We start from the raw sequence: 16,971 nt of genomic DNA, 5'->3' as shown, positions 1-16,971 counted from the left end.
CTGGCGAGTAGACACCACTATACAATTTGTGGCTACAGCTTAAGTTAATGTATGAGCATTCTTTTTTTTTTACGTCACAGAGTATCAAGGAGTTTGCAACCCGTATACCATTAATTCCTGGCAAGCAGACAATGCCACTGTGGCTATGACACAGCCACCACGCACCTTTATCTTACAACACATATAACTATATGATGGTGACAACTATTTTACCTTCTCATAGGGCAGCCTTTATTAGTGAACATAGGCAAATCCAAGCGCCTGGTTCGCCCCACTAGTTATCATCTGAATGTGAATTCTGTAATGCTGAGTAATCCTACGTGACACATGCATTTTACTCAACGTTGTACACACAACTTCGGCCTCTCTCTATCATGCGGGGTGTGTCCACCGTCTTTTGACGTGAAGACTCAGTTTATTTCAAATCAAGGCACAGTGGGTCCTAACATCGATGCAAACTGTACTTATGTATGGATCTATAATGCTTGGATGTATAAAAACAAAGGTGTGAATTGTGAGTAACAGATTGCAACTAACAATACTGTAAGAGGATGAACAGGAGACTATAATATTTCGTAAAAAAAGTTACAATTCAGTTAAAAACATAGCTCAATACTAGTTAAACAACTCCCTGGCCCAGTGCAGCAGAATTAATATGGAATTAGTGCCATGCCCAGACCAGAGAAGAAAGGCCCCAGGTGTGTTTAAAGACATGGTGCTGATCTTCCCAGCTGTAGATGAACCATCCTTAGTCTAATATACACAAGAGTTCTGAAAAAGAGTGTATTTCTGGTAGAGAAGGTCCATCGTTTTTCCAGCATGGGAGGATACATTTCCACAGCTCTAGAAACAGCAATCTATCTCCTCCAACGGGTTGTTACATTACTCAAGATGGTTGTATTATGAAAATAACCAGTGAGGCAGAGAGACAGAATTTGTGTACATTGGTTTTACTCATGGTGGTCCATATTCAGACCACTACATGTCCAGTTTAAGACCAGATCAAAGGAAATGGAGCAGGTTTCAGTCCTAGCCAGCATGTCCAGCACTTGAAGTCCAGCTGTAGTCCTGCCAAACATAGATGTGCAGTGGTTCAATCACAAACATATAGTACTTTAAAGAACCTGAATGTAAGCTGTTTCTTATAGGTATTCTTTAAATAGTGGATTGAGAATGAAATTGCCAGTGTAAGTGGAGTACATTGTGGTTTGAAGAACACTTCTGTTATTAAGGCGTTATACAGTTGTGAAATAAAGACCTTGATTTGGTCTCAGGTTTTTAGGAAGGACTTTTTGGGAGACGTCTGATGAATTTAAGAGGAGGAGTCCAATCTGCTTTTGAGGCAATGTGCCAGCTGAGTGTATTCCAATTGCTTTGAGGTCTTCAATTGGAAATTAGCAGGCTTCCTTTGAAAGGGCTTAACCGCATGCGTGCGGGCGGAATTCCGCTCGTACGCTGACTTTTTTAAAAGCGCACTTTACGTGACGAGCTGGGCTCGTCATGAGCGTGCGAGGAGGCTCCCTCATGACGAGCCCAGCTCGTCATCAGCGTCGAAGGGGTTAATATTTTTTTGGTGACAGATCTTGAAGTGACAAATGATTCCATGATATAGCTTTTCCATCTATTGTTATTCCGGCATTGTCTCGCAGCAGAGCATTGTTGAGTGGAAACCTGTATATTTTCAACTATCTGCAAGTTGTGGCCCAAGCACTGATCATCGAGGTTATAAGGAAATGGTCTGACTCAGATGGAACTTCCTTCAATTTATGGATTACGGCAATGCATAAACAGCAACCAAATAGCGGTTCTTCAATGGTTACCCACGCTGACTCCATCATCAATTTAGGAATCATCTGCAGCAACTGGTGAGCTTGAGGACGCATATTGCCTTGAAAACTTAAGTCTTGGCTTCAAACGTGCCCACATGAATGATTTGATAGTAAGCTTGAGGAACACGCAGCGGTAGCATTCAAAAGTTATATTAAAATCTGGGTGGCCACTATTATTCTGATCAATTGTACCCTACCACTGTGGTACGGACAAAGCTCAGACCATTGGGCAAAGTTGGCCAGTTTTGTTAATCGAGGGCTTCAGGTTATCAATTATTATGTTCTAAAGGCCGATTATGTTGAGGGGCTATGAATACTTAAGGTTACGGGAAACCATGTGAAAGGATAGTCAAAGCAGGACAAGTGGTGGTGGATATGATCACTGGCAACACCCTGCTCTTACTCCAATTTAACTTGTAGCAGAGAAGGCATAGAACTCAAGAATTAAAAGAGACCCATAATAGAACCCATACTTAAACACAAACTGCTATTTGCCGAACTTTCCAGTGATGATAGTAGAGATATTATTGCTCACCTTTTGTTTTGTGCTAGGATACCATCCTGTACTATGGTCGCAGCGCACTCCAGAAGTAGATTAATAATAAAATGCGTCTTTAAACAGAAACAGCCCGCTAAACTTACCCACTTTCGGAGGCACTCACAACATACTGCTTGTCACTTGTTGCAGAAGCTTTGGATATACATGTAATGGAAGATGTGTGGCCAAACAACAATGCTCGAGGATTGATCTGTAAAACAGAAGAACAGACTTTGAACACGCTATCTCATCGCCATGCCATTAAACAAGAAAATAATCTGTTACTTGCACCGGAAGCAGCATTTTAAATGACCATCATCTCAGCAAAATGACAATGGTAAACATTTAAAGCTGTCTATCATATGACACTAAGTGACCAAACCTGATGTCTAGGCCTTATAAGTGGAATTAATGTCTTCGAATTCTAAAGTAGATAATAGATACTATCTAATTAGCTGTTACGAATATGTATTAATTATGAGAAACAAGAAAATGTATTGTGATGTATAATATTCTTCCTATAATGTTCTTTCAGAGTTTCACCTATGACTCCTGAGGAAGGCGTTTTTTTCTCTGCCGAAACGCGCGTCGAGTCCTTATAAATTTGTAATAATTGTAAATGTTATTTTTAATTCTCTATGTATAATTATTTGCAATTGTATGTGATTTACGATGTTATTATGATGTATTTGTTTTTAATTTATTGAGATAAATTTTCCCCTCTTTTTACATCATTATTTTATGTTACCATTTCATTGTCTCATATAGTTTGACTTATGTGTTTGAGTCTCTATATGATTTTTATTGATGTGGAATTAAATATATATTTTTTAACATATACATTAGTTTTTGATAATTCCTTTGTCCACTGGTCCTAGACGTTTTGGTCACTTACCTTGCAGATGGCCTAGGTTGTTCTACCCACATTGGTTTTTATCCTGCCCTAGGAATCTGTGTATTAAAGATACCCAGGGGGTCCTTGTTTTGTCTCAAACATTTAAAGCTCACAGGCATAATCGGACTCCACCTGAGGACAGAAATATCAGAACCCAAGTACATACAGCACTGCAATGTGATACCATTAACACATGGTGGGCTATACAAATGCGAAACAACACAAATAGAAGCCAGTATTTTCATCACAATGCTGATGCACAATAGTTTGGGGTATAGTCAGATTTGCTACATTATTTGGTTCACCACAGGATACAGTAAGTCACTCTCAATCATCAAAACGTGCAATGCCTACTCCAGTTTTACGATAGTTGTCACACCGCAGCGTTCCAGATGGGTACACTTTTATTTGAAAAACACTTGTAATCCAGAATCTTGAGCTGGTTCAAAACTCCTAAAGCAGCCTTTTAAGGTCAAAGCCTACCAGACAGTGTAGCCGTTTGGTTGATAAAAAGACTTCGTATGGACATTCTGAGAGCTTCTCAGGGAATGCATTCCGTCCATTGCTTAACATTGGCTTTGTGGGATGCAACTCACATTTTCTGGCTTTCTATTTGCTGGCTTAATTGGTTTAAGGCTTTCCAGCAGGTATTCGTCCCTCTAGTGGAGAATAGCCGGTTCGCCACCACTCCTTGATTTCTTCCACGAGTACTCGCTTTCTGTAAATAGGCCTTTACATTTTGTTCTTATTTTGTCACATTTGCTGTGCGTTCAAAGACAGAGGTCAAATGCCAAGCTTTGTATTTTGAGGAAGCATGGTGTTTACTTTTCTAGCACACAATAAAATGTAAATGCCTGTATTTGAACTGTGCAAATATTCAGAATATATCAGCATTAGGAAAGCACAATTGAAGCACCTTTATTTGTAATTCTTAAGTGTAGTGGAAACAAATATTTTAATACGATCAAAACAAAGCAGTGCACTAGGTGAAGGACTTTTCACACGTTACTGTTTGTGCACTGTCTAGTTTCATCATTAAAACTGTATGTGCAAATGTAATGGTCATTTCAATTGCAAATATGCTGCCTGTAATGACAGGGTCGTAACTCCCCATGCACACTCCACTTATGTCACTCCGCGATACTACACTCAACACTACACCATGCAATGCCACTCCACTCTAACAACTTTACACCATTCCACTCTCCACTCTATGACACTACTATACACCACTCTATTCCACTTTGCTCCACTTCACTCTATGACAGCCTACTCCACTTTACGACACTCCAATCTAAGACACTATATACCACATCCCTCTACGACACTCTATGCCATTTCACTCAAGGTCACTCTACTACACTCCGCTATGAAACTCCACTCTACTCTACTCTACTCCCGTCCACTCTACGCCATTCTCCTCTACGCTACTAACTTTTAGCAATGCTGAACAGCAGCCACACTGGTATTTAACATGGCTAAAATACATTGGCAAAGCCAATAGCTCTTGCACAGTGGAGGCCTATAGGCTTTGCAAGTGCTTGTTCACTAACTGGAGACTCGCTAATCGTTAAACCAATGATGATTAAAGGAATGCAATGCCACAATTTTACCTTTTGTGGTCAGTGGCAGTCAGAAAATGGAATAGGCCGTCCATCCAGCCCCAATATTCCCCAGTGCACTTTTGATCCTTTGGGGTTATGGCCACTAATATTTTTATGGAACAATGGCCAGTTTACATCACACACCTTTCGTGATTTTGTACTAAATAAAAAATAATGAATTTCATGGCATGACCAGAAGCTCCTAGAATTTTTTTTTTTTTGAGAATCTATTTACTTATTTATTTAGAATTTGTTAAAAATATAAAACTGGATGAGACCTTTTGGTTATTTCAGAAGTCGCATAAGGAAAACACAGATTAATGATAGTGGGGCGGTGGAGGGAGGGTGTGAGGGGAAGGGAAGGGAGGGGAGGGTTAGACTGCGTTTGGGCAGTGGGACTAAACATCTCTAGTATTTTTCAATTAGGGCTCCTGCCCAGTGTTGCGTTCAGTTCACATTCAAGTATGGAAAGTTACACGGAGGTAATTTAAACTCCAGCAACATTGGGATTAACAGAAAATTACTATAACTGTGTTTTTTAAATGTTGCTGTTGTATCCCATGCAGAAAGCAGAAGCGTGAAAAGTGTTTTTCTTCTGAACTTGGTGCATTTCTTGTAAATATATTTGAAGATTGCAACATACTAAGTGATTCAGGCTTTTACATGAAAATGGAAACTTTCACAATGTTTAATTTCGCAGTTTAGTCACTGTTAACATGTTGGAACCAAGTGTCAATTTAAGTCTCTAATCCTCATAGGTTAAGAGACATGGCTAATTTGAAGCCAATAGAATCCGATGGTGACCATTTCTACAGGGTACAGTGTGGGGGGAGGTTGGGAATGGAGCGGTTTGAGAGGATTGTTTACACTTATGTAGGTAAAGGTTTGTTCTTTCCAAATGAAAATTCTAGGAATGGTTTAGGGTGCAACAGTGGGTAGGTCTCCGAAATAGTCAATTTACCTGAAAGAGCTGGGACCCCTCCAAGAATCACAGAACAGCACAGCTTTGGTTAGATAGGTAGTGAATGGGAAAGATCAGTGGCGGCTGCTCCAATTTTGCAGTGCTGGGCAACGCAACCGCCGGGTGTGGGGGAACAGGGGTGAGGGGAAATACATTTTTTTGTCAAAACAAACACTTACCTACTCCTGCACCTGCCGCCTTGGTGCTCCTCCCTTGACGCTGGTCACACTGGTCACAATGCACAGGCTCCCAGGGGGCCATCACGTGACTAGGCTGAAAGAGTGGACTTGAGGCTAGCTCAGGCCCAGGGAGCATGGGGCTTTTCTCCAACCAGCTTGTTGCAACACAGCTGGGTTGAGAAACATGAGTGTGCAAATATGTTTGGCGTTACTAAGACGGCCTGCCAAACTGACATGCACACTTACAAGTTCCCAACACTTCTTCCTTCTAGCGTGACGTTCGGTAGTATGGCCCTGCCCTAGCCTCGGCTGGCAGTAATGAAAAATACAATTATTATACAGTGATTTTATTATCATTTTATTTTTAAGTGGGTGACACTGTTCCACCATAACGAATGAGCCGCCCCTGGCTGGAGGGCTTTCCTTTTAAAGGTTTGCAAACTAGAGCATGCTCTCCTGGTAGTCCCATGATGATGCAATTGTGCGAGCCGAAATGGCCAGCATATGTGCATTCGCTGTCCTTTCAGAATTACACTTCTGTGCCACATTCAACACCTGAACGAGAATTTCCAGTAAAACACTAATTAAATAAGATACATTTAATTAGGGTTGTTTTACTGGAAAATATTTAATTACTGGAGACTATTTAACAACGCTATTTAATTAGTGGAGTTTTACTGGAAATTTTCAATACGGTGTTGGACGTGGCACACAAGGGTAATTCTTAAAGTACAGTGAATACACATATGCTGGCCATTTCGGCACAACAATTGCCTCATCATGGGACTACCAGGAGAGCATGCTCTAGTTTGCAGACCTTTAAAAGGAAAGAGCTCCAGCGCCCTTAGAGTCCTCTGTAGGATCGGAGTGCAGTGCTGCCTCTTTGCACAAATGGTTAGACAATGTGTCATTTTACTTGATGGTTATCTCAAGTCATGTCAATGTGTCTCAAGTCCTAGACACTTTAAGATGAGAGAACTGCACGGTTCCAACAAACATTTTCTTTTAGCTAAGGGTTACCTTTTTAGGTTTCGACCTGGAGAGGGCACTGCGAAGCAGTGCCCCTCCCAGGGCGAAATCTCATGTCTTACACTGTGTGCTTTAGTTCAGCCTCTCTCTTCCATTGGCTAGCTCCATAAATGGAGGCTAGCCATTGGAAGAGAGAACTGTCCGTCATTTCCTGAGGCGATTGGTGGGCGTTCCCGACGATTCTTTCCCTCTCTGCAACGTCATGAAGACGTGGGCACTGTGGGCGTGGACTTTTTTTTTTTTTTACACCGGTTTGTGTTCATTGTTCGTCTTGTTCCCTGTCCCACTGGCTGTTTTCTGACCACCCTCCCTCCCGCTGTCCGTGTGCCTGCCTGCCCCCCCTCCCGCTGTCCATGTGCCCGCCCCCCCCTCCCGCTGTCCGTGTGCCCGCCCCTCCCTCCCGCTGTCCGTGTGCAAACATTGTAGAGCACGGTGCGGTACAAAACCCTTTCCAGTGAGGCACGGGGAGCAGCGTAATCAGGGGAAATGGCTCAGAGAAATGCCTGTCATTGTTGGGGGTGCGAGTGCTTGTTTTTTATGAGAATATCACCCCACCCCCTCTCCCGCTTTTCACCTTTTCATCCTACTATGCCTAGGTGTGTTAAGAGTACCCCAGAGCGGTGTGTTGCTGGGGGCCAGTCACCTTGGGAGCATCTTCTGTAGTCTGTCACCGCCCACACCTTCCTTTTGAGGGATCGATGCCCTTGTGGTGTTGTTTATTGAATGTTGGCAGTAGAAAGGAAACCGATGTCATTTGCGAATAAAGACTTGGTGGCATGAGCAAAGATCAATGTGTCTCAAGTCCTAGACACTTTAAGATGAGAGAACTGCACGGTTCCAACAAACATTTTCTTTTAGCTAAGGGTTACCTTTTTAGGTTTCGACCTGGCGAGGGCACTCCCAGGGCGAAATCTCATGTCTTACACTGTGTGCTTTAGTTCAGCCTCTCTCTTCCATTGGCTAGCTCCATAAATGGAGGCTAGCCATTGGAAGAGAGAACTATCCGTCATTTCCCGAGGCGATTGGTGGGCGTTCCCGACGATTCTTTCCCTCTCTGCAACGTCATGAAGACGTGGGCACTGTGGGCGTGGACTTTTTTTTTTTTTTTTTACACCGGTTTGTGTTCATTGTTCGTCTTGTTCCCTGTCCCGCTGGCTGTTTTCTGACCACCCTCCCTCCCGCTGTCCGTGTACCTGCCTGCCCCCGCTCCCGCTGTCCGTGTGACCGCGCCCCCCGCCCTCCCGCTGTCCGTGTGCCCACCCCCCCCTCCCGCTGTCCGTGTGCAAACATTGTAGAGCACGGTGCGGTACAAAACCCTTTCCAGTGAGGCACGGGGAGCAGCGTAATCAGGGGAAATGGCTCAGAGAAATGCCTGTCATTGTTGGGGGTGCGAGTGCTTGTTTTTTATGAGAATATCACCCCACCCCCTCTCCCGCTTTTCACCTTTTCATCCTACTATGCCTAGGTGTGTTAAGAGTACCCCAGAGCGGTGTGTTGCTGGGGCCCAGTCACCTTGGGAGCATCTTCTGTAGTCTGTCACCGCCCACACCTTCCTTTTGAGGGATCGATGCCCTTGTGGTGTGGTTTATTGAATGTTGGCAGTAGAAAGGAAACCGATGTCATTTGCGAATAAAGACTTGGTGGCATGAGCAAAGACTGCACTACGGTGTGTACCCAACCATGGTCGAGAAGCTCACATTATGTCTTTCATTAAAAATAAATCCCGCCGTCCCCTTTCCTCTGATAATCAGAGCTGTTTCCAGGGAGAAATGAGGTTTACTTCTGTTTCCAGGCAGAACAGGCCCTGCCAAGGCAGAGGCACGAGCAGCATACGGGCAAAATACGTCAGGCACGAGATGCTCGCGTCCCCCGGGGTGAGAACAGGGGTTTGGAAACACGGCGGGAGGTGGGGGAGAGAGCGGGGAGCTGGCAGGGTCGGAAGCACGGGGAATCGCATCTTTACACGAGTGGAAATGAGCGCAGCAAGACAGTGCGTGTACTCGATCGTGTTTGGAAGCGGATCGCGTCGTCTTTTCTGTAACCCTGTTCACGTCGTACTGGGGAGGGGCGAGTGGCTGTGAAGGGCGGGAAAGAATTAGAACAGTCACGTTTGGTAAAACACTCGTTCAGATACGCACGGATAGAATGGTTTATACATTGAGGAGAGGTGCATTTTTAGGTTTGTTTTGATCTGCCTCCCTGGTTGGTATGAAAGCCAAAACCCATAGGGAAAAGGCCCCACGTGTGCTTGCGTCACTTCCGAGGTGAGGGAGGAGTCTCCGGGGCTGCTATGGACCCTTACTTAACACCACATCCCATGGACATCAGGAACTGCAGATTTCGGGCTCGCTATCCGTGGCCATATGCACCATTTTTTGCTACTTATTCTGCAAGCCACCTGCCTTGGTATGGAGACATTTTTTATTATTTAAACGGTGGTCTGTAGCGTACCAAGAATGCAATGGGCTCTGGTGCAAGCAAGGAAAATGGCTCCTTTGACTACTGTTGGGCTAATAAATACAGCAATTATCAACTTTCAATATACCCATCAGGGCTTTCGGGACGGTGTATTGCACCAATGGTAGCTACGCCCCAGACGGTGGTGATCGAATGTGTTTAACCGAATTGTTAGTGATTTAACTAGAAAATCTTCATACACAACCATTTCCAGGAGGTCACTTCCAATGCGGCCATGTCATGCTAGTAACCGCTTTCGCTGAATGCAGCTCACTTGTAACTGACTTTTTACCCAATGCATGGAAGCTGGTTATGAGCTGAAGAGTAACGTCACAGGAAGGTGTACAAAAGATATCCCCATGTACACCAGTCGTGTTCAAAACATGGCCAGGCACATCACATTGATGTTACAGGCGCTGTACCTAAATCACAGCACACTCTCTTCACAAACATGGGTGGGTGTCAGTACTTTATTTTTCCGTTCTCGGTGCGTTTCCAGACACAGCTTGCTGCTGCTCCTCATATTGTTCTAGTAAATAACTTCTTTTTTTAGCCTGACAGTTTTCCAAGTTGTGAGCAATATATTCCTGTTTGCCTTTGAAAGGATATGTCTGCCTTCTCACCCACTGGGCTGTTTCACCCATGACTACCTGCAAGAAAGAAGGCAGAAAGTAAGGATATGCATTTTATTTTACATTTCACAAGTCTTCCAAGTGGCACTGTCGCATATGATGCCATCAGCCATTCCCTGCTATTCAGCCAACAGCATGTTTCATTGTGGGGCTTGTAGGTTTGCTTTTAAGACTTCGCTCTGGGCTCAAAATCCCAGCATGCAAAGTGTTAGCTGAAATGCCTTAGTTGGCTGAAGGTGTTATTCATGACATACAGCCTCTTGTCAACTGTATTTTCAAATTTTACAAACTCTAATCTATTTTAAAAACTGCTTGTTTCATATGTAAAAACATATATTCTTTTCTCACATATTTTGCGATGTTTCACTCGCATCATGCATCCAAACTGGCATTGTGAATAATTTGTTTTCTTTTGTGAATTGGAAAACTTTACACCGAGCGTCACAACACAGTAAAAGTACAACACGGACAGCAGAAGTGCAGCCTTCTCTAATATAAAGAGTAAATGAAGGACAAGTGGCAGTAGCTGAAGGCACATGACATGATTCGCTCATACATACAGAAACAGTGCAAGCTTCCCTCCTTTAGAGGACAGATAAAGATAGGGCAAAAGCAGCGTAAAAGCTTTTCCCATTACAGGACAGGTACAGATCAGACCACAACCGTGAAAGCTTTGTTTCCTTACAAAACTGTAACAATAAGGCAGTACTAAGGCAAGCTTCCTTCCTTCAGCAAAAACAATCTTCCATTCCCCCAGAACAGATCAGCAGGGCAGACTAGTACAAGCTTTTATTGCTCTCAGAATATGTATAGTTAAGGCGTGAGTGATATGTAGGTTACTTTCGCTGCCTAGTAAGTCATTGTTGTCGTGGAGCAGCTCAACCCCATCCTAAGTAACTACGCTCTAGACGACCACATAGGTGCCAACTTTTCCAAACAAGCATTTGCAATGCAATAGGTCTCGCATTATTAAAGTTAGAGCTATTGGCATTGTAAATGGCAATGCCTTTTATTTATGTTTTTGTTTTTAAACATTTACAATGCTAATAGCTTAGCCCCTTCGCTGCGGGGGTAATTCCCCCGCTGTACTGGGGGAGAGGGGGGCGTGCACAGCGCTCCCATGCTCATGACGAGCTGAGCTCGTCATGAGCTACAGTGCTCCTGTGCTCATGACGAGTTCAGCTCGTCATAGGTGCATTTGTTCCCGTGGAACGCTCAGCACAGCAGGGGAATTCTCCCCGCACCTGAGCGTTCCATGGCCCATGACGAGCTGAGCTCGTCATGAGTACCGGAGCACCGTGCCTCATGACGAGCTCAGCTCGTCATGAGCATGGAAAAGGTTAAACTCTCGCAAAAATGAGACCTATTGCATTGCAAATGCTTGTTTAAAGGACGCCCCAGACACTACTTCCCCAACCTACCAACCTTCAGCTATAGGACAAAACTGCAAGCTTATCTTAACAAGTCCATACCTAAATACATCGTGCTTCGAAGAGCAGCACATGCGCTGCTCAGGAACGACCTTAAAAGTCTCTGTTTTAATAGCATTGAAGTCTGCCATGCTTCTCGCCCTCTTGGAGCTGCATTGGACACCCCTGGGTCGAGTGCAACACAGGAGCTCCCAGCAGGGGGGGCAGGGAAGAGACGGAGGGTAGGAGCCTCTCCTGCTTTAGGTAGAAGTCTGCCATGCTTCTCGCCCTCTTGGAGCTGCGCTGGACACCCCTGGGTCGAGTGCAACACAGGAGCTCCCAGCAGGGAGGGGCAGGGTAGTGCCGGAGGGTAGGAGCCTCTCCTGCTTTGGGTAGAAGTCTGCCATGCTTCTCGCCCTCTTGGAGCTGCGTTGGACACCCCTGGCTCGAGTGCAACACAGGAGCTCCCAGCCAGGGGGGGGGGGGGGAGGTAAGAGCCGGAGGGTAGGAGCCTCTCCTGCTTTGGGTAGAAGTGTGCCATGCTTCTCGCCCTCCTGGAGCTGCGTTGGACACCCCTGGGTCGAGTGCAACACAGGAGCTCTCAGCAGGGGTGGGGGGGGGCAGGGAAGTGCCAGAGGGTAGGAGCCTCTCCTGCTTTGGGTAGAAGTCTTCTATGCTTCTCGCCTTCTTGGAGCTGCGTTGGACACCCCTGGGTCGAGTGCAACACAGGAACTCCCAGCAGGGGGGGTGCAGGTAAGAGCCGGAGGGTAGGAGCCTCTCCTGCTTTGGGTAGAAGTGTGCCATGCTTTTCGCCCTCTTGGAGCTGCATTGGACACCCCTGGGTCGAGTGCAACACAGGAGCTCTCAGCAGGGGGGAGGGGGAGGCAGGGAAGTGCCGGAGGGTAGGAGCCTCTCCTGCTTTGTGTAGAAGTCTGCCATGCTTCTCGCCCTCTTGGAGCTGCGTTGGACACCTCTGGTGAACACTTTTTTTAATCTCTCTTCATTTTTGCCCCGTTGGATAAATCTTCATGACCTTTCCCCAAAGGATGCACATGATTAAGATAGTTTTGGCACATTTTATGCACTTTAATCCGGGCATGGGTGGAGCGGTTATTTATAGAAGGTGTCCTAAATTTTTTATTTCCCAATCATAGTCCCTAATGAGATTTCCCAAGTGCACAGCAAAAACTGTTGAAAGGATTTACAACAATCTTTCAATGGTTAGTTTTGGGACAACTTGAAATCCTTTCGTGGTTTGGTGGAAATCTTTACGATGATTGCGAAATACTCACAATAGAATATTTTAACTATATGTGAATCTGTTGATGAACTGCTTACAAGAGCAACTCACTTTAGCTCTGGCTGCCATAACGTAGTTCACGAACTGCTTCTCTCCAGGTGTGGGGCTCTCTATTGTAAAAAAAATATCAGATTGATTAAATACGTTGTTGTTTTTGCCGGTACCTACTCATCTTAATGATCCACCTATGATTCTTTGCGGCCCACCCAAAGTAAAAATTCGAGAGCCGGGCCTGCTCGAGATCCTGTTGGACCCCCAAATCCAAAGCGAGCTTTCATGTTGCTTTTGTCTGCCACCTACGCTCCACACCCATGCGCCAAGAATTATAGGCACATCAATAACCTTTCATGTAAAACGGGCAAGAAAAAAGATATTTGTTTAGTTGTTGAACTGTACAATGTGTAACTCGAAAATCTGGGATTAATCTCGGCTATGCTGCTTCATAAAATTGTGTGATCCTTGACATGTTTATTTTACCAAGTACCTCTCACTGCACTGATACAAGTAGTAAGTCCGGATACCACTCATCAAAAATTCCTGGTCGCAAAAGTGACATGTCTGGTCGCAAAAGGCTGGTCGCAATTTTGACAGCTTTTGACATGTCTGGTCTTAAACTTCTGGTCTCAATTTTGACAGTTTAAGACCAGGACTGTTTAAGACCAGGGTTTGATCTGGCCTTAAACAGTCTGGTCTTAAACTTCTGGCCTTAAATTTAACAGCTAGGGCAGCAAAAACATGTGGTAATTGTGTATGTGTTTAAAAGTGCATAGAAAAACTGCCTGGTTGCAGGCTGGAATGTCTGGGCACTTTTAAAACTGGGGGTTTGCAGCCTGCTGCTGTTTGAACAGCTGCTGGGGCAGGCCTGAGTTCCCCAGCCCAGGGCCTGGGAAGAAGAATGTGTCATGTAGGTGTCAAAGCTGTAAAGGGTCCTCACAGTCTTAAACTCCTGGTCTCAATTTTGACAGTTTAAGACCAGGACTGTTTAAGACCAGGGTTTGATCTGGCCTTAAACAGTCCTGGCCTTAAACTTATGGCCTTAAATTTAACAGCTAGGGCAGCAAAAACATGTGGTAATTGTGTATGTGTTTAAAAGTGCATAGAAAAAAACTGCATGGTTGTAGGCTGGAAATGTCTGTGCATTTTTAAAACTGGGGGTTTGCAGCCAGCTGATGTTTGAACAGCTGCTGGGGCAGTCCTGAGTTCCCCAGCCCAGGGCCTGGGAAGAAGAATGTGTCATGTAGGTGTCAAAGCTGTAAAGGGTCCTCACAAACCTACCTGTGGTAATTCTCTCTAAAACCCACACAGCCACCCCTGAGCTTTGAGATAAGATAAAAGACAGGGGGCCTGTAGATCAAAGCTTCCAATGAGACCCTGAAACAGGGTGTCAGCTGTTAGGATGTAATAAACACATCACAAAGCCTCTGGTCCCAAATTTTGGCAGGTTAGTTCCAACTTGACGTGGCTGGCAGGAAATTTGACATATGAGTCCCAAGGTAGATTCTGTTCCCGGGCTCCCTAATTCCCAGGAGAAGGGGTCACGTAGGGGTGAAGAGTTTTACACCGGCCCCCATTGTCTAACCCCACTCTTCCCAGGATAGGCCTTGAGTTTGAGTAACAGGTGTCAAAGTAAACAATGTTGTACTGTTTATACTGTACAAGGATAGAAAAAAAAGGTTCCCATCCAAAGGCCACCATGACATTGTTCTAAACACCCCTCAAGTCATAAAGGGGTGTGGGGGGCTTCTAATTAGCATGCTAGGACAGGTATAAAAAGGCCCCTCATGGAACACTGCCAAACACCCATTCAAAAAACCCCCTTTGAGGAGCGACTGGCGTGGATTGTTCTGCTGTACCTGGAGGACTCCTGCATCTACAACCCAGTCAGAAAACCTTTGTGGATTTCTACACCATCAAGCCCTTCAAAACCTTGGGGAGTGACTGGCCTGGATTGTTTTGGAGCCAACCCAAGGAACTTAAGGCAAGAATGGACCGGAGCAACTTTTCCCAGATTGACACCGCCTGTCAACATGTAGAGAAGGTAAATAATGGATGGCGCAATGGTGTATTAGGGTGTACATGTAGTTTGGAAAAAAGTTGCACTTTTAAAAAATAGTACTATGTAGTGTGGATTGTAAACTGTTAATCTTTAAGGCGATGTGCTGTGTTTAATGTGAATAAAGGTTTTGTTGAAGGATGGAGTTTAAAAAGACCTGAATTGTAATGTAAAGGTGTTTAAAATGAATAAAGGTTTTGTTGAGTTTAAAAAGCTATGTGTGTAGGTATTTAGTGTTAATGGGGTGGTGACGTAGGGTAGAGTTTGCAGGCTATGTATTTAAGGGGCATAATGTTGTAGGCCTTAGGAGGGTACATGCAGAGTGGAACAGGGTATTTTACAGCTCATAGAAACATTTAACCACACTGTAACGGTACCATAGGGGCTTTAAATAATATACATGGCATATAATAAAAAAATTAATAATGCCTGGTTGCACTCACCAAACCGCTGTAGAGAGTTGGAGGGGTCCATGGAGGGCTCCGGGGTCCTTGCTGCTCCTTGGGGGGTCCTGAGGGCCTTGTATTTAAAAAATAAATAAACCCTGGGGCCAGTTGTCCAGGGGGGCTCCTGGTGGGGCGCCATAGTCCCTTGGGGTGTCCTGGGGGTCTCTGGGTCCCTAGTGCAGCGTTATTTTTAAACAATGCCCCGAGCCCGCTTCACCATGGCGCTGCTCGGGGGCTCTGGGTGTCCTGTGGCTCCGGGGGCCCTGTGGCTCCGTGGGGTCCCCGAATGCCGAGTTGTGTCGGTTTTTAATTGCCCCCGAGCCCGCTTCTCCATGGGGCTGCTCGGGGACTCGAGCGTCGGTCTCCTGGTGTCCCTGTGGGGCTGGGAGCCACAAGTGCCGCTTATTTTTTTAAAAAAATATGCCCCCAGAGCCCGCTTGCCTCGGGCGCTGCTCGGGGGGTGGGGGTCTCGGTGTCTCTGGGCCTCCGAGGCCGTTCATTGTTAAAATAATAAATAAAATGCCCCCGAGCCCGCTTGCCTCGGGCGCTGCTCGGGGGGTGGGGGTCGCGGTGTCTCTGGGCCTCCGCGGCCGTTCCTTGTGTAAATAAAATGCCCCCCGAGCCCGCTTGCCTCGGGCGCTGCTCGGGGGGGTGGGGGTGGGGGTCGCGGTGTCTCTGGGCCTCCGCGGCCGTTCATTGTGTAAATAAAATGCCCCCAGAGCCCGCTTGCCTCGGGCGCTGCTCGGGGGGTGGGGGTCGCGGTGTCTCTGGGCCTCCGCGGCCGTTCCTTGTGTAAATAAAATGCCCCCGAGCCCGCTTGCCTCGGGCGCTGCTCGGGGGGTGGGGGTGGGGGTCGCGGTGTCTCTGGGCCTCCGCGGCCGTTCATTGTGTAAATAAAATGCCCCCAGAGCCCGCTTGCCTCGGGCGCTGCTCGGGGGGTGGGGGTCGCGGTGTCTCTGGGCCTCCGCGGCCGTTCTTTTTAAAAAATAATCCCCCACGAGCCCGCTTGCCTCGGGCGCTGCCCTGGGGCTCTGGTGCAGGACTCCGGTGTCCTTGGGAGCTATGAGGGTCCTGGGGGCAATTCCCCACGGCTCCACGTGGATCCAGCAGCAGGCAGCATGGCGACTTGAGCTTCTCCGGGGTTGCAGCAGGGTTAGGGCCGCCCCCACCAGTGATGAGTTGGTGACATCACTGAAGGGGCTGGCCAAGCCCCTGCAGGCCCGGTGTGTGTTTTTTTTTTTTTTTTTAAATTTATTGAGAGATAGCGCGAACACGAAGGTGTCCGGGCGCTTCACAATAGGAACAGAACTGATACATGAGAACATTACAAAAGAACAGATTACAAAAGCATACGTTACAATAATGAAGCAAAATTACAATTGTGCGCCAACAAAGTATAAGAGGTAGTAAACGGTGCATTACAAAAGTGACAATCGTGAGTCAACAAAATACAAGAGGTAGCAAACGATGCATTGCAGGAGGAAAAAGTGACGTGTGCAGGTTACAAAAAGCGTACAAAATAAATATAGAGGTATAATACTGCAATATATGTGAGACTGAGAGTTAGCGCTGGAATGTGTCAAAGCGCTTTACACAAGAGCCTTATGCAAAACATAAGGTCTAAGAATTACAGGTGTTA

General features: G+C 45.9%; 1 protein-coding gene across 3 annotated transcripts in view; it reads right to left on the bottom strand.

Annotated features, from left to right (window-relative positions):
- The window catches only part of WDR7 (WD repeat domain 7), a 1,349,682-nt gene that overhangs the window by 1,240,267 nt on the left and 92,444 nt on the right, over nucleotides 1–16,971 (bottom strand). For all 3 annotated transcript variants that reach the window (XM_078674853.1, XM_078674855.1, XM_078674854.1), the window contains exon 3: nucleotides 2,472–2,578. In XM_078674853.1, coding sequence (XP_078530979.1) covers nucleotides 2,472–2,578 — 107 coding nt within the window. The remainder of the gene's footprint in view (nucleotides 1–2,471; nucleotides 2,579–16,971) is intronic.

Source organism: Lissotriton helveticus, chromosome 2_1 (assembly GCF_964261635.1).
Source record: "Lissotriton helveticus chromosome 2_1, aLisHel1.1, whole genome shotgun sequence".
NCBI lineage: Eukaryota > Metazoa > Chordata > Amphibia > Caudata > Salamandridae > Lissotriton > Lissotriton helveticus.
This window is presented reverse-complemented; position numbering and strand designations above follow the sequence as displayed.